The sequence below is a fragment of the Leptodactylus fuscus genome, chromosome 1 (genome assembly GCF_031893055.1).
Source record: "Leptodactylus fuscus isolate aLepFus1 chromosome 1, aLepFus1.hap2, whole genome shotgun sequence".
NCBI classification, from domain to species: Eukaryota; Metazoa; Chordata; class Amphibia; order Anura; family Leptodactylidae; genus Leptodactylus; species Leptodactylus fuscus.
The window spans coordinates 115,935,892-115,957,965 of NC_134265.1; the positions used below are offsets into that span (position 1 = coordinate 115,935,892).

Sequence of the window (22,074 nt, forward strand, 5' to 3'; positions counted from 1 at the left end):
AAACAGATACCATATCACTTCTTGATAAACTGTCATGAAACAATGGTACGTTGAGAAAAGCTGCTAAACTTGTGATCCACATATCTGGGCATGTCCAGCCAAATGGACCAATAAGGGAGGACACATCCTATCCTACTATCCTACTAATATTATAAATGTGAAAGTTTGTGGGTTTGGATGTTTGTGGGTTTGCATGTTTGTTCCTCAATCACGCAAAATACATAGATAGGAACCCCAATTAAAACATAGGCTACTTTTTATCCCGGTAAATGACGTCACTACACCAACACAGTGAAGGAATTTAGGTTCAAACAACACAGGTCCTTCAGCCTTTCTAGGATAGGATCATGCTAGGCAGTGGGTGGAGTTACACGCTATTTTGTGGGAGGAGCTATATAGGATGAAGCTGGACATTGTGAAAGCTGAAAGAAAATAGAGTCTCATGGAAGATCAGGAGACTACAGAACATACAGTCTGTGTGTGGACAAGAGGAGTATATCGGGTGTAGAGATTCAGTGAGTACAACGGGGAATGTGTTGTTCTGCCTCTGATGGGAGAGGGGGGAGAACTTTGGCACATTTCAGTAACATCCGTTAAGCCCTTTGTAACTCAGAAGCTGCTCAGACAGTCACATAACAAAACCCCTGTAATCACAATTGCCCCATGTAGCAGAGCGTACGCAGCACTGTAACACACCTCTGTAGGCTCTCCATATGCAAACATGTACATACAGCTGGGTATCCTACACATATGCAGCGATGTAACAGAGCCGAGACGCAGGAGCAGGCTGATCGAACTTTGGCACATTTCAGCAACATCCATTCAGCCCTTTGTAACACAGAAGCTGCTCACACACTGACATAAAAACACCCCTATAATCCAAATGGCCAGATGTAGCAGAGCTTAAGCAGAGCTGTAGCACAGCTGATTACGCTCTCCATATGCAGAGATGTATATACAACTGAGTATGCTGCGATGTAGCAGAGCCGAGACGCGGGAGCATCCACAACAGCAATTGGCTAAATATAAGCGGCTCAGCGCCAACACCAACCCGCAGACGAAGTCGCGGGCAGATGCTAGTGTGTAATACAACTTCATGATAGTGTAACTGAAGATGCAACCATTTAAAAGGATTATCCCCTACCTTTGGTAAATGCTTCACCTCTGAATATTCACAATTCAAATTTGTATGAACTTTCCCAGAGTAACAACTTTAGTTATAGGGTTGCTAAAGAGAATGTTACAATCTATTTTATATTAAAAATGAAGTTAGATAGGATAATAAAGTACAAAAATGGTCACTAAACACCTTCCCAACATAATAGCGAAAAAAAAATGGGAGTTACACTTTAAGTGTAGACCTATCCATAGCTTACTTCATGTTAGTGATAGCTTTCATTCAGTTAGTGGTAAATCCATGTTGCTTTTATTACCATATATGCTACAGTCCTCATCCAGTTTTTAATGTTCTGAAGTTTTTTTCTCTTTTTTCCTTATGGAATTATAATATATCCCTATATTCATATTTCAAAGTATTAGGTTACTTTCCTAGGCCACAAAATATCACTTGGTACTACTATTTTTGTAAGAAATCAAAATTTCTATTCTGCTCACTTGAAGCAATCCCATCTGAGAAGTCAGATTACCAAAGAAAAAAATCACAGGTAGGGTATATACGGTTCACTGACATGGCTTTGAACGTTTTGGAGCATGAATACCCCATGTAGGTGTTCAGTGATGCGATGTAATAGATTTCTAAACCTTCAGGAGCCATTTTCTGGCAGAGAAAGAGTGACTACGAGTAATCTTTCGAGATTATTCCTTGTAAATAATATTATAATGGTATGAGCAAACATCATCTGAGCCTATGGCTAATTTTGTTATGAGTTTTCTGTAATTACAACAATTGAGTAAAGTAATACACTTTTTGTTCATAGCCTTATTTGCTTTCTGGAAAGGAACCATGTTGAGATATGCAAAATCCTTTCAAGAGGTGCATCCTTTTAAGACTCTGCAGCTGATCAAACACATTCGCTTCCCTACTAGCTGTGCATTTCCCTTGAGAGGCCAAGTCTGTCAATCAGTTTTGGAGTACGGGGTAACTAAGACCATGCCAGTTCCCAAGGGAGTGTGTAATAAATTACAAAAACTAAAAATACATGGAGTTATTTTGATTGTGAAAATTGGAAACTTTTCAGAAGTTGCTGCACCGTTTTTACTTGTATTATACATTTCAATATGTAGTTATGGCTTTGAACTCACCATTGGTCTGTTTATTGAAATTTGCCAAGCATGCCGCTACTTTTGATGTATGCAGCAAGCTGTAAGTAAACGTTTATAGTACCGCATTGCTATTTTACGCTAATCCTTTCCATGTCTGTACCTGAATCCTGTTGATGTTTGCATTTACCCCCCCCCCCTTTTTAGTTCAAGTAATGTTCTATTCTTATGTTTTTAATATAACAGCTAGAACAATGATTGACTTGGCGTGAATTTTTTGGAAGTTCATTGTAAATATTTTATGTACAGCTTTTTTAACACATGGCTGATAATATATAAGTGGTGTTTGGTCTCAGATGTAGCTTTTTATTTTCTGCCAGCTTCATCTGGCATGTAAAGGGTTTCAGATTTGTTTGTTTTTACAGTTTTTAGTCCTTTGTTGAATATTTTGTCCACATTGCTCAAATTCTGTCTATAGCCACTATAAAATAGTCTGTAGTAGAGAGGAAAGTCAATGTTAGTTGACATATCAGAACAAATTGCACATCACACACACAGAGACATATATGGATTTTGGTTTATTCTCTTGAGTGCAAGGCCCTATAATTTTATTATGGTAGCCCTTTGAAGGTAAGAAAAAAAGTAGGCAAAAAAAAGATATTTTGTTGTTATATGTGATAGATATAAAATGAGGTTCTATTTGTTCTATTATAGCTTAAATCTTATATTAAAGAGAACCTTTTACCACCTCCAACAACCTGGGTCTTAGTATCTGTTAATAGGCTTTGCTCCACTGATTCTGAGACAAATGCAATCTTCTCTCTAGATCCCACCGTTCCTGACCAATAAGTGCTGTTAGTTTTAGTGCCTGATATGCTATTTAGGCCAGTTGTTCAGATATTACTTCTTGTATTCATAGTCATGTTTATGATCATAGCTTTTTTTTCTCCCCTCACAGAGCCCCATTTGTATTGCACTTCTAACTGGAGGTGTGCCCACTGTGAAAAGTCTGGAATCAGGTGCTGAGAGTTCCTGTTCTTGGTTTCCAATCATGTAGTGCACAAATATTGGCCAATGGAAAGCACAGTATGGTCTCTAATATTAAACCTTCTCTGCCCCCATTGAAAGTCAGCTTCAGTATTCACTTTATCTGTAGCCACAACTATCTTGTCTGTTCTTGAAGTACATGTACCAGTTGATCTTTGCACAGTGTACTGGAATTACTATTACTCCTGTCTACAGGATCAAGCCGTAACCCTGTACTGCCAGTACAATGTACCCCTCATGTCTAGAGCATGCAGATAGTCAGTATATTGTAAGTGACTTTGAATGGGGAAGAGGAACAAGTTAATATTAGAATTACAATACTGTTCCTTCCTTTGGCTAGTGAATATGCAATACATGACGGCAAGCGCCAGCACCTTTCTGTTGCTTGACGTCTCACACTGTGGACAAAAAATGACACTTTGTTTTTTGGATGGGTAGAAGTTGTCTAAGAGGCTGGACCTCTGCAGTACTTCTTAGCAATATGCCATAACATTACAGCAACGTGGTACTAACCCTTGGAAGTTGCATTCTGATCCTATTTATGTTTTTTTTTGGGGGGAGGGGGTGCTAATCTTTCCTTTGTCTACATTTTATACTTGTCATAAATACACATTTCTAAAACAGCACTAAATGTAAAAACATATCTGAACTAACAGAAAAAGCTAACAGCCATTTGTCATTCTGTAAGGCCTTTTTTATTAAGACTGACACAGCTAGTCTAGCAGAAATCTTGCTGAGAAAACAGGCATCTGTGTCCTAATCCCCTCCATTTCAGCCGAGGGACCAACTGAGAGAATGGCACTTAGTTAAAGAGGTGGAGATTAGCTCACTTGGCTTCTATTGCCAACAGAGCAGTAGGTTCAGCAGGTAGCTCCAAACCAGAGATTGGGGTGATCTCATCTCAACCTTAGAAAGTCTAGTAAATATAGAGGAAATACACTTTCAAATGATTTTACTATTCAATGTTTGCTGATACCTTAGCAATCGCAGGGTGTTGCAGCATCTGCAAAAGTTTTTACTAGCCTATGTAGAGGGGTAGATAAGATAGAAGCCTCCTGTACACACGTGTACCGATTCTCTTTTATGTCACCCATTACATTGATAATCTAACAGATTTTTTTGGTTCTTTCTCTATATTTTTACAATAAAGTTGATCTCTGTTTTAGGCATCCCCTACTTGTTTGAAGGGTCGCTTGACAAAAAGCTGGCCACTGAGTGTCCCCTTGCTTGAACACACAATGATTAGCTTCAAAAGGGTTATCCAACCTCTAAAAATTGACAATCATTAGATATGCAGGAGTCTGACAGCCAGGACCCTTGCAGATCAGCTATACCAGGACAGCTTGACTCTTATTAATATACATTTGCCATACAAAGTGTACCAGCGGTATTAGGTACTGCAACACTGCCCCTCTGAAGGTTATGGGGCACCAATGCAGTGCCTAAAGCCGCTGTTATACATTGTATGACAAGTGAGCAGCGTGGTTGCGTGGTTACCGGCATGTAAGCATTACTGGGAGCTGTGATATTCAGACCCCCTTTCCAAAGATCTAATATTAACAGGTTATCCTAAGGATCATAGATCATCAATATTAAAAAGTGGATAACCACTTTAATCTGTTCCCAAACCTGGCAGTAACACAGCAGCGCCACCACAGGTAAAACTATGAATTACACAATGCGCATTCACATGAATGTGTTGTTGTGTAATGCAGGAGAGGACAGTCCCAACATATTGGTGCTCTTTGTAATCTTTCTCTGCTCTGGCCAAGCGATGCAGATCTTAAACAGAAGAGCTGCCTTATAACAAATTTATATAAAATTTGGCCAAAACCAGTAAAAATAAACTACTAAAAAATAAGTAAAATGAAAAGTTACTAGTGGACGCAGATAGGAATTAAGTGCTACAAACAAGGAGAAAACCTCCAACTTAAAATATATATATATATATATATATATATATATATATATATTGTGTATGAATATAGATATAGAGAGAGAGATCAATGACTTACCTTCCTTTACAAAAAAAGGATCAGCACAGTGGCGTATATGCCCCATAGTGGCCCTAGTACACAGTATTATGCCCCATAATGGCCCCAGTACACAGTATTATGCCCCATAGTGGCCCCAGTACACAGTATTATGCCCCATAGTGGCCCCAGTACACAGTATTATGCCCCATAGTGGCGCTTGCACACAGTATTATGCCCCATAGTGGCCCCAGTACACAGTATTATGCCCCATAGTGGCCCCTGCACACAGTATTATGCCCCATAGTGGCCCCTTCACACAATATTATGCCCCATAGTGGTACTTGCACACAGTATTATGCCCCATATACTATTCACATACTATTATGCCCCATAGTGGCCCCTGCACACAGTATTATGCCCCATAATGAACACCCATGAACAATTATTATACTCTGACCCCAGAGTATAATAATTGGAGACCGAGGGGAGATACAAACATAAAAAAACACTGTCACTTACCTATCGCCGACTCCGCTTTAGTCTTCTGTGGTGTCGGCCATCTTCAATGACGTATGGACGTCACATGACCGAGACACAGGTCATGATCATTATACTCGGGGGTCTGAGCGGCAGCAGCTGTCGCCGGGCACCTAATGTCCCGGGCCCTAAGGCAGCCGCTACCCCTGCTACCCCGGTAATTACACCACTGGATCAGCATATTGAAATCCAGCATGCCTGACTATTTCCAACTTCTGCTGTTGACTGAAAGTATGGATATAGTTATATCTCTGTAGATGGTTGGTCAATCAACCATACTATAATAGTATGGCCACCTTTTGGTCACCAGTGTCAAAATAAAAATACATTACATGTAAGTGAAAGGTTTTAATTAGAAGTCTTAGGTGCAAAATCAGCCAAGGACAACATCTTCATAGAGTTTGTATGTTCCCTTATGTTTGCATGGGTTTCCTCCGGCTACTCCAGTTGCGTCCCACACTCTTAAGACATACCGCTAGGGAATGTAGATTGTGAGCTCTATATGAGATAGTGCCTGATAACGTCTGTAAAGTTCTGCAGAATATGATGGCGCTATATAAATAAGTCAGTCATTTGGAAGATAGAAAGTATTCTATTCCTGAAATAATGTCCACTACTACTAAACCTTCCATAACAATGATGTAAATGTAATGTACATACTGATGTAGTGCTGTGCTCACTTCCCTCCAGAGTCCTAATGTAATTTCATGTAATGTTTGACACCACTCTTTTTCTCTAAATCCAAACCTAAGAGTTTTAGTGCACAAGTGGCATTATTGTTACCATCAGGAACGTTTCATTACACTTTGAATTGCTTTTACTGTTTGTAACATCCAGTGCTTGGGGAAATTAGTGTGAATAGATCATTTTAATGGCCAGGAAAAGTCCTAGAGAAAGACGTCGTAAGGTTGTTAAACATTTTATGGGTCTGAGAATTATATACATTTGTATAAAGGAGAGCTGTCTCTGTAATGGTCATTTGTGATGTGTCATCGGACAGGCAGCTGTGTCGCCTGCTATAGGGATCACTACAAACATCTAGTACTTTATTATAGGCTTATGTTATGTATTCTTATATTGTATTGTTTCTTTAAGAAAATATGACTTGTATAGTTTTTTTTTATGTTATTTTGATCTATAAAGCTCACTCAGTGCCTCTCATCCCCTGCCGCTAACACATCCTTCCACATATCCCAGCATTCCCTTTGCTTTCCCTGCTGTCTTGTTTTGTCAATTGCTTCCTTTCTTTTATGTGAAAGGATATAATGATATCTCGTCTCCCTCTGCCCATGCAGAAGATAGTGTTATAACACAAATAATTCTTTGTTTTGTGTAGCACACATAGGGTTTGGCTTTTTGACACGTTCTAGTTGTTGCTTTGTAATAATCATCTGTCATGTTGCTTTATTCACCCCTCCTAAATGTCATTCTCAGCGTCTGTGCCATAAGTAAGAGGCAAGCTTTCCCAGAAACAGAAAAATCATGAAAGGCGACACCCCCCTTTATGTGCATTGTCAGTGAACTGAACAGAATTATTTTAGTATACTCTAGGGCCATGGCTTATCAAACAGCGAGGATCCCTCCAGACAGACAAATAATATGAGTTTTTTTCTTATCAGCTGTAGAGAGTGTAGTGATAAAGTTGAGGTTAAATTATTGTAACATGTTCCAGAGAGGCTGCCAGCTCCTGGTGCGGAATTGATACTGAAGCCACAATCATCCTTCCTCATTTTCCTTTGTTATGATTTTGGACTCATGTTGTCAGAGCTCAACAGTCGGTGAAGGGGTGGTGAACATGGGCATCAGCAAAATTCTTTTTTTTTTTTTTGTTTTTTGTTTTTTTTTGTCGCTACAAAGTGGCTTGCAGGGTGCATCGCCTGCTTATTATTTTGTGCACTTTCATGAAAATGTATTGCGTTGTAATCTGCTCTTTTTACTATTTGCTTTTTTTTTTTTTTTTTTTTTAACTATTTACTATACTATTGGTTTCCATAACCTTTCAAAATCGTGTTGGCTTTTTTCTTTCTAATAGGAGAATAGATAATGAAGTATTTGCCCTTGTGACATATAAATTCCTCCTTGAACCTCTGAGTCTCAGTAGCACATACCTCATCACTAAGGAACACAATGTGCAAAATTTGCATGAATGCAAGAATTTAAAAAGAACTCAGAAATGGGGGTATAAAAGCAGCATTTTTTCTTTAATTTGGAGAAATCCTATTGACATTGTTCAGTAAGGTTTTTCCTAGCTCAAGTTAGCTCCCCACCATGATCAACACAGCGCATTCAGCTGCATAGTTAAGTCTTTAGGTTTAGTATCCCTTTAAGTTGTACACTCATGACTTTCTTTCCTCACAGTTATGTGCGCTGTGGGGAAGTTAGCTTGGTAAAAGCAGTGGTGCGGACCCAAACAGTTAAAACAGAGACACAAAATATGCAGCAAACTGGTTTATTTAGAAAAAAAACAGGAAAATAAATAAACCTTGACTTCAGTACAAAATATACAAAACAAAATACAGGCTTAACTTCAAGCAAAAACAAAATAATAACCTGCTCGTTTGAGCCACTAAATAGACAGTAAGTTACCTAACTATACGTGTGGCTTACTTCCAGCCACACGAACAAAACAGGAGCAATAGAGTCTCACCAAACTCAAGGTTACAGGACAGAACCACACACCTCCTTTCACCTCATGGAACTGCACTGCAGTGCAAGAGCTGCAGCCTTTTCTTGCCCAGTAATGAGCCAAGGATCTACATCTGGGATGAGGCCTACTCCAGATCTACCCTGGACCACACATATGTCACAAACCTGGTATACAAACCTAATATATATGGACTCCAGCACTCTGCCTGTCACCTTCTCACAGTGTGTATACCTTAGTTGTATACCTTATCTTTAATACTCACACTCAACGGACCTTCAGTCCTTACATAAATAGTGAAGGGAGTTAGTAGTGTGTGAACCCCATCAATGCTTCTCAGTATAATGGTAGCCATTGGTTCCTCTCAGGACTTATACACTTAATTTGTTTTGTATGTCCATCCTTCTATTTGCCCCTGATTCCATTTACAGTAGTGGAATTCACCTAGATTCATATATTCTCCCCTAGAAGGTATCCTTTTAAAGGACATTACAGGGCTGTAAAGTGGCACCAGAGAGTAACACCAAGCATGCCACCGGTCTGTAGTATGGACCTATGGCACAGGCCACTGTACAGGCCTTGTGCTCACTCGAAACATACACGCGTGAAATAAAAAGTATTCTTCCTTTGACAAAATGATATTCTGCCCCTGAAAAACCAGCAGATAATTTCTGGTGTATAAGGCTGACAGGAACATTGATATATTTGTTTTTTTACTGTGTCTCATTTTATTGGGTATCTCATATAGTTCATATCTCATCTTAGTGCTGCATGCTCTTTGTTGCTTCAGCCTAAGCCCCCATCTTCCATCACACAAACACTTTCATGTTATGTCTTCAGCTAGTTTGATTTTATTATCTCTACTATTATCTGATAACATCATTTGCTTTTAATATGCCTGCGGAATCTGATAGCTCCATCACTTTCTGCGCTAGGATCATCAGCCCGCGATAACATCGTGTTTGCTGTATTAACATCACTTCTTAAAAAGATAACATCAGCTGACATTGATTCCATATTGTTATCAACACTTAAGACTGCTTTATGAATACAGAAGAAGGTGCAGACGGAACCTGCGCTGGTATCAATGCACCATAATCAATGTTGCGGTGATAACCTCCAAAGCGTGATGCTAAGAGAGTGTGCCGTGTTGTCAGATCTTATTGCATTGTTTTGCTTGTAATGCTGTAAAGTCACTACATTACCTACTGTTCCTCTGCTTTTTTAAAGAAATGAATTTTCTCTGTTATTTGCAGTTAATGAAGCATGCACAGTAAGTGTCACCTTATATCAGAAGCTTTGTGCTTTTTTAATAGCGCTATACTGACTATGCAGAAAGCCTGCCTATTTTTGCTTTTTTTTACCCTTTCTTTTTTTGTTGCAAACCAGAGGAATTTACTTGGGCAAGGTTTGCACAGACCAGTCGTATGGTACATGGCCGATTACTGAGCAACAAAATGGCACATGTTCTACAGAAAATTGCTATGGTTTTGCAATGTGTTTTTTTTCACATCTTGTTTTAACTAGAGATGAGCGAGTACTGTTCGGATCAGCCGATCCGAACAGCACACTCCATATAAATGAATGGATGCACCTGGTACTTCCGCTTTGACGGCTTAACCCCCCGCGTGCCGGCTACATCCATTCATTTCTATGCGAGCGTGCTGTTCGGATCGGCTGATCCGAACAGTACTCGCTCATCTCTAGTTTTAACGTGTTAATAATGGAATTGTATGTCTCTCTATATGCCTCTATATAAAGTGCTATATAGTATGGGCAGTGCGGGTGCTTAGGGAGCGTTCACACTACCGTCGGTGTCCGACAGGTAGTGTCCGCTCAAAATCTGTGACGGACACTAGGAGCGGACACTAGCTGTGTCCGTGACACCGGTCATTCACTTGAATGGGCATCGGGTGCGTTCTTTTGCACTCCGTGCCCGTCCTTCCCTGTCCGCAAGAGAAGATGTCCGACTTCTCAAGCAGACAGAGGAACCCTGCATGCAGGGTTCCTCTGTCTGCTTGAGAAGTCGGACATCTTCTCTTGCGGACAGGGAAGGACGGGCACGGAGTGCAAAAGAACGCACCCGATGCCCATTCAAGTGAATGACCGGTGTCACGGACACAGCTAGTGTCCGCTCCTAGTGTCTGTGACAGATTTTGAGCGGACACTAGGAGCGGACACTACCTGTCGGACACCGACGGTAGTGTGAACACCCCCTAAGTGGTTAGCACTATTCTATAGCCTTGCAGCACTGGGGTCCTAGGAGTCCTACACAACCACGGATAAAATCTGCAATGTTCTGCAAAATCTGTATGTCCTCCCTGTGTTTGTGTGGGTTTCCTCCAGTTTCCTCCCACACTCCAAAGAAATACTGATAGGGAATGTAGATTAAGCTCTATATGGAACAGTGACTGACAATGTCTATAAAGCACTGCAGAATGTGTCAGTGTTATACAAGTAAGAGAAATAAATATATCTCAGAACCTTCCATTGAGACCAATATAGGTTGAGACCAATGGAAAGCATGAACTCTATTTTTACAGAGCTTTATGGATTTCCACATACCTGATATTCATAGGGAATAAGCTGCAGCCAGAGAGGCTTGTCTGTTCCCCTATTCATACTGAAAACTGCATGTCTAAGGTGAAGTCTGAAGGAATACCCTGTTTCCCCGAAAATAAGACATCCCCCAAAAGTAAGGCATGGGGGGAGGTTTTGTTAAATTGCCTAATATAAGGCACCCCCCGAAAATAAGACATCCCCAAAAACACTGCAGCCGGCAGAACACTGTGCACGATGTTCCGTGTGCACAGGTATGCCGGCTGCTGCCTCTGCTGTGATACCACTGTTCCTGCTGCTGTAAGATGAGCAGGGAAAGCATCGTATGCTGCGGGGAGTCCACTCTCCCAGTACTTCCCACAGCATCCGGAACAGTGCTATCACAGCAGAGGAGGCAGCCAGCTTTCCTGTGCACACGGAGCACCACGTTCAGCGGGCTGCAATGCCCACTAAGTGAGGCTCTCCGGACAACTGCCGGAAGCCTCGCTAATCTCTGCTAAGCCCCGCCAACCACTTCCCCCACCGTGACCAACAGCAGCACCAGCGCTGCTATGAAGATGGGGAAGGTAACTAGCATACCTCCCCACCACCACCTCTTGCACCATCTACATCCGGCAGTCATGCCAGCACTCCGTTAAAGAAGTGCCGGCATGACTGCCGATTGTCCCCCGCTCCATAAGACATTCCCCGAAAATAAGACAGGTCATATATTTTGGAAGAGAATTTAATATAAGATACTGTCTTATTTTCGGGGAAACAGGGTAGCTGTTAGGCTGACAGTTATCTAAAGTTTATGGACAACTTTAAGAAGCACTCTGAATATTTTTCCATTCATTTTATATCTGTCCCCCACTACATACTATATATTTTAGTGTGTAGTACCATATTTATTCATTTTCCATGTAAATCCTACTTTTCAGTAAGGTCATATGACCCCACTTCGGACAAATAAAATATAGAGGACCTAACACTTACATATCTGATTTACTGTATGATGGACTGTTCCACACAGGCTTCAAATGGGGAGCCAGAAACCTCTGTCACTAAGTACTGATGATCAGATAGTTCCTGTCACACAGCTATGGAGAAGGAGATCACTGCCCAGCCTCTCTGACTATATACTGAAAGAAGGATAATGGTATGGCCCACAGCAGGTAGATATAGTATGGTGCTTTAGCTCCTCATGTGATAATGTGTAAGAGCAATATAAAAGGCAAGATGGTCTCTGATCTGGAGCTGAGAAGAAGCTGGATAGTACGGATACAAGTGCAGAATACATGAATAAGCCTGGAGAATGACAGAAAGTCAGTTGATGGTCCTCAGACAGTTATCTGAGAGTCACCTGTGGAATGTGACTTTGTAGACTAGTAAGACTAAACAATAACAACAACAACCAACTTTAACTATAGAATGATATATTAGAAGATAGATAGATAGATAGATAGATAGATAGGAGATAGATAGATAGATAGATAGATAGATAGATAGATAGATAGATAGATAGATAGATAGATAGAATGATAGAGATTAAATGAACCTGCAGGTTGTGCTGCTTCTGACTGTATGTCTCAGGCTCACACCACATTCCTTAATCTTGCCAAACATACAACTTCAAAACAAGACCAGCTGGATACAAAGATGATGAAGACTCCTTTTTGTATCCTCCTGAAAAGCAAAAACCAGCTGGGTCCTGTTTGGGGTTTTTTTGCATAAAAAAAGTTCATGGTGAATTGGGTAACAAAATGGTTATCCTGTTGCATGCTGCTTTTCTCTCATCTTGAGGAATAATAGTTTTGTAGCCTTACACAACTAACAGTGACCTCTAGTTAATGGTGATGACTGAGTTTTTCAGAAAATAGTTGTTTCTCTGAATTGTTTCTTCAGTGACATTATAAAAATGTATTTTCCTTCTAATATGAATAAAACATTGTATATCAATATGGAAGGTTAGGCAAATAAAACCCATTTCTGACATTCATCTGACACTTTGATACAAGGCCATGGAAAGTAGCGCAGCATGCCTATCCTCATATTTCTATTTACATATTTAATCATGTAAATATGATATAAAATGCTAATACATTTCCATGGATAAGAAGATCTTTCCTTTGGCCTTAGGAATTTGTGAATATTTATTTAGCAATTAAGAAGAGCATGTGAGCGTCAGCCGCTTAAGTCTCTTATCTGCAGTCCCATTCTCCTATATAGTCTCTCTATATAAACATAAGCTTTTCCGGTTCAGCAGTCCAAAACTGAACCTCACCAGGGCACATTGGTAGCTGTTGTGGAAATTTTGCAGATGCCAAAGAACAAGACACGAACCTCCCTCCCCAAAGTCACTTTGACTCCAAATAGCAAGGATCCATTCTGAGATCCGCAGCTGCGTGATTGATGCTTGCAAATAATTTACATGCTTTCAATTCACAAACCGGGCCTTGGCTTGCTTGCTTGTTTCACAGACAGAAGAGAAAATGATTGCATTAATTGTAGACCTCCAGTCGTCATGATAAATGTAAGGGAGGAAATGCAAAGCGCACTTCCCATGCTTTCTTTGGAAACGTTGCAATTTTTTATTGAAGACAAATACTGTAAGCGTCGAATATATTTTTATACATGCAAATTAAATTTTTATTGATTTTGACCATTCAGAAAGAACACAAGAAAAAAAAAATGGAAATCTCCTATAGTCAGTTTGTCGGCCACTGAGCAGTAATAATAACGGCTGATGGCTAACATATGTCTGTTGCGTGCTCTTAATAAACTATTCTTTCTTATCTTTTGGCAGAGATAAATTATATTTTAATGATGTGTCATTTTGATGCAGTTAATCTTGGCGCTCAGCTGTGGCTGGCAATGCTCCACTGACCCTTTCTTTGTTTTGCCGAGTCGCTATATTAATTAAACATCACCATTCTTTTTGGATCGGAGTTGTAACAACTGACCTGTAATCAAATTGTTTGTGTGCCGGCTTTTAGCGCTACGGTTTAGCAGATGACATGGTTTCATCTCAATTTACTAGCAGATTCCAGATAAAATTTTAATGTCTTGCCAGTGTTATCTTATATGGCAAAGCATATATGACTGCAGAGTGAATTTACAAAATAAGTGAGGGTCATGACTGGCAAAATGATGCGATTTCTGTCTTTTGGCTGAGCCAGAGTAGAAGCCTAGTAATAGGTCAGATTACATTTTTCTGTTTCAGTCTATTTGGGAAGTGGTGACTTCTGATCAGAAACAATTACTAACAAGATTTATTTGAAGGTTGATGTTTTTTGTAGGATGTGGGAGCAATGTTCATTTTTATAGGTAATCAGGTGGAAACTCCGTCTTACAGAACTCTGCAAGATTCATTTGACCTTTTGATTTATATTTCGAGCTGTCTTACATTGGGAATTCAGTTTCTTAGCAGTAGCGGTTCATGGCCATGGCTGGGGAGAACAGTGGTTGTTCAGCTTTACAATGAGAGCAACCATCTTCTGTTCAGCTGTTTGAACTCCAAATGCTTTTCCAACCACTACCATATTGTTTGTGAAAAAAACAAAATATTCCATTTATTTTATTTCTTCTTTAGGTTTATTTCCATAAAAGATATATGTTATATTCATGGCCTATTGTTGGGGAAAGAAGACAAACACAGAGAATATACAAACCCCATGCTTTGTGCATTACAAAAGCCTAATGATAGTTCCTGAGTTCTAATCCACAGACTGTTTCATTCTATTTGAAGGTTATATAGAAATACACAGTATATAGTAATACTCCAGAGTCCTTAGTGTATCAGAATTGATTTGGAGCACTCTACATGTTTGTGTAACTTGTGTTGCTTTTTCAGTTCTTTTTTACCCCTGTAACAAAACCTTAAATTTAAAATGTAGAATAAAAAAAAAAATTGACCTACAGTTAAAAGTTGTGTAATAATGTAAAAGTAGATTAAAAAGACAGCGGCTCAGCTGTCAGCCTGTTCCCGTAGGTTACCGATACTATACCTTATCGCAGGCCAGAGTGGCTCCCAAGATAGAACACCTATTGCAGTCCTCTGAGACAGATATCTTTTATGGCAAGAATAAAACCATCCCAGACACATTGTAAAGACTAATAGGACAGAATGAGTGATACGGCCATAAAGTTTTTCTGTCCTTCTGTCCATAAACAGTTTCGTTTACAACATCTGTATCTACTTCATCCATATCTCGTATTTCCTTGCTGTAGAAGATCAGCAGCCCCTTTTGTTGTAAGGCAATATTATCCCTGTTGAAATTGTTCCAACTTCTCAAGAAACCAATGATTTGTGCAGTGATCTGAAGCTTAGCAGACAGTCACCGAAGATGTCTCCAGGTCTGGCTCTATTAAGTAGATTGTCACTTATGTTCTCAGTAATCGTTCCAGAATGGTAGAGCACATATAACACTAATCTGGCTCCACTTTATCTTTACAGTTAGTGCTGTTATAGGGATTCATAAGGAGAAATGCAAAACCAAGTGGTCAGCGTACTGTATGGATATATGGAGGACTGTTTTAGGCTGGGCCCCACATAAAGTAAACATTGTGATTTTGTCGCATAGTTGTACAGTCCATGCAAAATGGATGGGATTCTGGCTAATTGCAGAAAAATATCTGCAGCGGCCATGCGGTGACTTCAAAAACTGTAGAGTTTTTGTAAATTGTAGCATGTCAATTATACCTAAGGAATCGATGGTGTTTTCTGTATAGGTATAATTGAAGCAGAAAGTCCACGGTGGAAAACTCTGCAGACTTTCTCTCAAAAGCGTTGTAACAAAAACCGTGATGCATTTCTGCCACTGTTCTTCCCACAGTGCTTTTTGGCTGCAGCTCGCTACAGGGGGGAGGGGGGCTTAGCTTTACTATTCAAGACATTGCTCAGTTGATTTTTACTTTATACAAGCTGGTGTAGCTGTTGTACAGTTCAGAATTCAAGGTTTTAGCATCTTCAGTTGCTTCAGCACCTTACATAATTCTGGGCCCTTTAGTCTTAGAACCTCAGCCATTTAGGCTCAGCTGGTGAGACCCAGTAACCTTTTCGTTACTGGGTCTCACCAGTTAGGAAATTATGTTTCTTGGTTCACACTATTGGCCATAATTCATGCAATATTTTTAAATAATGGCGTCACCGTATCTTAAAATTGTTCTCCTGAATCCATTACAACATTAAAGAGGACCTCTCACCTCCTGGAGCACATGCGGTGTAATACATTGTTAGAACTCGATAGCGCACTATCGGCTTTCCAGTTTTGTGCCCCAGGTGAAGAGCTATCGGTGCCAGTACTGTAGCTCTTCTCTGTCAGAAGGGAATGCCCTTCCTCAAAGAAGCATCTATTGCACTGTACTGTGAGAGGGAGTGTTCCTTACCGCCCATCCATTACACTGAGCGATGAGGAATGCCCCCCCCCCCAGTACTAGTCTATGAAACGCCCTTCTGACACTCAAGAGCTAGGGTACTGGCACCGATAGCTCTTCACCAGGGGCACAGAACGGGAAAGTCGATAGTGAACTGAATATAGTGCATTGTCAACTTTCTAGCGGTTTATTACACCACATGTGCCCCAGTAGCTTCTGGTAGCTTCTAGGGTGTGCCAAATATCGCTAACTACTGCCAAGCCCAGATACAATTGGTAAAGTCATCTCCTCTACTACAGTAATCTTTTTGGACTTGTCAATTGTCTTTGAAGATTATAGATGCTACTCATGCAGCACACAGCAAGAACTTGTAAAGGTTACAGCCACACATTGCACATCATGCCTAACTGTAATATAGGAATTAATTTCCAGCACTCCATGGTTTGACTTTCATAAATGGTTACAGTGCATAGCTCAGTGTATCGCTAGTGAAATTTATAATGCAACTGCATGGAGGATATTTTTTGTTTGCATGCATAATTTAGTACACTTCATACATTTTTTAACAATTTATGAGATCACAAGGAAACTCTAGGGTTTAGAAATAGAAGGAAACTATACAAAACATGTCACACTTGCAGCTTGCCTCCATTCACCGTTTGATATCTGCAGAGATGACCTATGCAATAATGACATTATCATGTTGTACTATGAAACACATTAGGAGGCCATTTCATCAATCTACAGTGCTACATTGCCCAATATGAAAAACGTTCTTAGAAGATCACTAAATGCTGAGCTCTTTACAGATTTAACATTATAGGAATATGACATCTCACCAGACACCCGAAGTGCAATGAAAGAATGAGAAATTGACCATATCCAAAAACCAATAACTATACTAGCCAAACAATGATAGCATTTATCTTAGTTATAAGCAAAATGATAACAAGAGTTTCACTAGATCCTTTGGGTTATACCATATACTTCTTGTTCACTGGTATTGCCAAATGAACATACACTGTATATGCTCTATACCTTGGAAATCCATCAAATACGGACCATTAGTAAAGTGAAATATAGTATCAATTGCTAAATATGAATGAGAATGTTTGTCTGACAACAGTGTTATGCCCTGTTCACATCAGAGTTTGGATTCCGTCCAGGCAGTCCACAAGTTCAAAGCGCTATGCTGTACAAGCAGACGGACCTTATAGACTATAATGGGGTCTGTGTGCTTACCGGCAGATGTCCGCAGGGATCGTGCGGGCAGGAAAGTACTTCCCAATCTACTTTCCTGTCTGCATGATTCATGCGGCCAGTGCACAGCAAGCACATGGATCCCATTATAGTCATTATGGTCTGTGTGCTTTTATAGCACAGCGCTTGCAATTGCGTTTGTATTCCGTTCGGGGGTCTTCATGCGGACTCTCCCCGGATGGAATACAAAAGCAGATGTGAACCAACCCTTACCTATATAAAGAAGGGCCACTGCAATTGCTTTTGTGGTGGCATGTACAGATGTGTCCACCTTTATTTTAGCTCAACTCTGGTTGTGTGGCCACCTTTATGATAGACTTGATCGAGTGTTACAAAATTGTGTTTTGTTTAAAAGCTGATCATCTTATAACATACATATCTGGGCATGGTAAAATATGAAGGAAGAATACACCTGTAAATGGATAGCTGACTGGGCAGTCCATACTGTGGGAATGTTGCATCTTATTTTTATGTATCTTAATTATCTGGACATATCTAATTGAGAGTTGTCCAGCTAGAAGTAACCTGGCCTTACAGTCAAGACATTGTAGAGTGTTAACTACAGCCAGTTATTAATGATCTGTGACTATGCATCCTGTTAACCATTTTATTTCCTACTAAACCTCCAGGAAACCATATTTTTTGCAAATAGTTCTGATTTTCAGTAGCCACATATTTTGCTGTGATCTTGTGGTATAAAATGCGTTTGCCTACTCGGTTGTAGACTGTTTATTGGATGTTCTATCACTTTTAATATCCTTCTGACTTTATTGCTTAGAGTGATATAATTTCCTATCAGCATGTCTTTAAAGGAAAGCAAATTAAATCCTGTCAAGCATGTTTAAGATGTAACATTGTCTGTTTATATCTCTAGGACTTGTGCAAGCAGCGAAACTGAAAGCGAGGCGGGGGATTATATGGACCAGCAATATGACGATCTTAACAATAAAATGAATTCGGTTACAGACCCAACAGGATTCCTAAGGATGGTTAACAGAAACAACACCTTCAACAGGTAAGAAGTGCTGCAAGTGGGTTAGGATAAGTGGGTGTAGCATGGATAAAAGGGCTGCCCTGTAATTCAGTTTCAGGATTTTGTCAGCTCTGTCCGCTCTATCCCCCTGATAGGACTTTCAGTGCAAGTCAATTAGTGGAGACATTTTGCAGTACAGAGAAGCTGCACTCTATAAAATGCAAATGTTATTATTATGAAATTGTTCTTTATCGCAACTATTATGGGAGTTCTGCATAACTCACCATGGAACTTAATTGGCTTCTTTGAGCAGATCTAATTATCCATAGAGCAGCAATCTGTTCTGCTCCGTCATATTTTACATTACGGCGGGCAAGGACCATCCCTTCTCAGTGACTGGTGCATCTCTAGGAATTCTACCTGCTTTATACTACTGGAAACTTAGAAAAACGGAACTTTGATGCATTATAGATTATCTAATAGGTAATGTATTTATTCATCAGACGACTGGGCAACACTAGAAGGTATTGCCGAGGTGCATCATGACATTCCAAATAATCTATTCTGTCCCTGTATTTTATTCACATGGATTCTTACAGAGAAAAAAAATATTGTTCAAACACATGCTGGTTACATTTTTTCTCATCTAGAAGTAATACTTCAAGTAGAGAATACTGGAGGAGATTTATGATTACTGTCTTAAGTTTAGACAGCTTAAAAGTAGACCAGGCAGGCAGAAGATGCACTAAATTCATCAAAGGGGATCACACTGTGTGATAGATTTGGCGCATTTTGCTAGTCTTACTGTATTAGATACTTTTTTCTATCTTATGCCACCTTTTGTTTCGCTTACTTTACACCATTATTTTGCAATAAATAACGTGATCTTCTATTAGAACAAATCTGGCATTTTTAAGACTCCTTTAACCCATGCTTCCTTTATAGACAACGTCAAAACTGTCTAGTGAGGCACCAATAGTGTCTGCGATAGCTATTGCTACCAGTGCACATCAATACATCAATGAACCAGCCCGCAGCAGAAGGAAACAGATACCCTTAATATATTACAAAGTTTCCTATAATCAAATGCACAGAAAATCTATTTATAACTGCAGGTATGCTATAAGCGGATATCCACCCCAGAGCAATCGTATATATACAACTCCTGGTCAGTGCCACTGCTTACAGTACATGACTGTGTGTACTATGCAGAAAGCTGACGTTCTACAGTATGTTAATAAGGAAACACTTTTCTTACCTTGAAGATATCAGCTAATAAAAATGCGTCTTTAGAATATCAATTAGCGCTGCCAGTTCTAAAGCTGCCGCCTAATGATAATAGCTTTTTCACTAATGAATTACTGCAAGGTGTATTTTAATGTGTTTCATAGACATTTTTTTTTTTTCTGCCCATGCAAATTTGGATGGAAGGAAATTTATAATGATTGTATCAAACTAATGACTACTAGAGGACCGCTGGACGGCAACTCGAGACTGCTTTATCATAGCATCAGTTTAATAGGCCAGACAAAATGTCCTCCGAATACTTCGCTCTTAAGGGGACCCGACGTCTGCATGAATTGAGTTCTCAGCAGCCAGTTAGTTAAATGAACTATTGTGGTTTATGTAAGATAGTTGTGTTTGTTCCACTTCCATTGAGAGGATATTAGTTTAGAAGTGATTCAGATATTTCAACTCTATGTATATGTGGGAGATCTCTGGTCTATTAACTTTCATGAGTATAACTTGTTATAGGAGGCATTTTAATAGGTGGTTTCTAAAAAGCTGCGGAGAATCTTCAATCAGCTAAACTAACAGGCACTTTTTCTGTAATCGTGGGAGTGCATCGGTTGCTTAAGAAAACCGAGGGTGTTGGGATGTGGATGCTTATAGTCTAAGACACTCCTATAAGTCTTCTGTATTGCTTTGCAGAGGACATCTGAGCATCTGGAAGAAATGAGGACAGTACAGTGTCCATGCTCATGATCTACGAAATCGTACTGAATCCACACAGCTAATACTAGACATTGATACTCATCAATATGTAACATTATTTAATACAGGAACTATATATTGGAACGTGAATCATATACCCACTGTGCTAACTAACTGGTTTGACTGTCCCAAGGGTGCTATCTAAGTACTTCTGGATTTTTTTGTGCCTACTTTTTTTCATGTCTGTACGTCTTAGCAACAACATGCTTGTACAGCCATACATACAGCAGTCTGAAGTTACACCAAACTTCATGGAGAGAATTTTCTGTACAGAAACTTCTTAAATATAACAGCATTTGTATTTTCTTAGATATGTATGGAATACCACAGAGAAAAAGTAATGTATGCCCTAACATGGATTTAGTTATAGAGTTTGTATACTTGTATGTATCATGGCTCCATATAACCTGGGTGTTGTACAGCGTCTTAATATGGTTTAGATGCATCAAGTGCAATACTTACATGTAGCCCATAGTCAGCATTTTCTATAGATGCATTAAGAAGTATATGCAGCTTTCCGCATCATGCTGTTAAAATTTGCTGGAAGAAAACAAGTCACAGTGCATTGTAGGGGACATTATTCTGAGCTCCACCATAATTCAGATGGGCAAATAGATGCAGGATTTCCTTCCAAAAGCTGTTTTTATAAATACGAAGTGTAAGTGCAATGTGGGTGTGACAGCCTCCAAGGGCTCCATCTGGGAAGTGCTAGGCACATGTGCAGGAATTCAGCAAGCTGCATTATAGCTATAGGATAGAATAGGAAGAAGCTGTCAAGCAAGCACAGAAATTCAGTTCGGGGCAACATGGTAGCTGAGTGGCTAGTACTTTTGTCTTGCAGTGCGGGAATCCCTGGTTTGAATCCAGCCAAAGACAATATCTGCATGGAGTTTGTATGTTCTCCCTGTGTTTTTGAGGATTTCCTCTGGCTACCCTGGTTTCAACAGTCAAAGGACATACTAATAGGGAATACACATTGTGAGTCGTAACTGGGACAGTGAAAGACTAGAAAGGGCTGCAGAACATGTTGGTGCTATATTAGTAAGTAAAATAAATAAATTCAGACATGGAGACTTAGAGGTTTTGACCATTGTACTTGAACCTTTTCTGCATATTTAAAAAAATGACTTTATCAAAGAAATGGTTGATCTGAAGGTATGATGGTGCTCAGCATAACTTCTACTACAAAGCACTCTGGCTGGTTGATACAGAGTTTCTTGGAGAAAGACTCAATTTAATGTTACGTGCGAAGTGTCTGACTAACAACTGTCTCATGTGTATGGCCAGCAGTACAATATGTACACCAATATTCAATCAATGTAATGTTTACACAGGCACACAATTGTACAATATATTAATAGCCTTGTACATAAGACCAAATACTTGCCTCGTCCAATATATCTGCAGATGATCCAAGTACATTCTGTACAGTAAATTGGATGTAGGCAGTAAATTCCCTTTAACCCAGCTGTACCTCACTTCTCCGAGGATTGAGAATAGTCTCCCCA

At 39.7% G+C, this 22,074-nt stretch overlaps 1 protein-coding gene across 4 annotated transcripts in view; it reads left to right on the forward strand.

Moving 5' to 3' along the window:
- Window positions 1-22,074, forward strand: part of TTC28 (tetratricopeptide repeat domain 28) — a 450,602-nt gene that overhangs the window by 351,225 nt on the left and 77,303 nt on the right. For all 4 annotated transcript variants that reach the window (XM_075276534.1, XM_075276535.1, XM_075276536.1 and 1 more), the window contains one exon: window positions 18,473-18,613. In XM_075276534.1, the coding sequence (XP_075132635.1) occupies window positions 18,473-18,613 (141 nt within the window). The remainder of the gene's footprint in view (window positions 1-18,472; window positions 18,614-22,074) is intronic.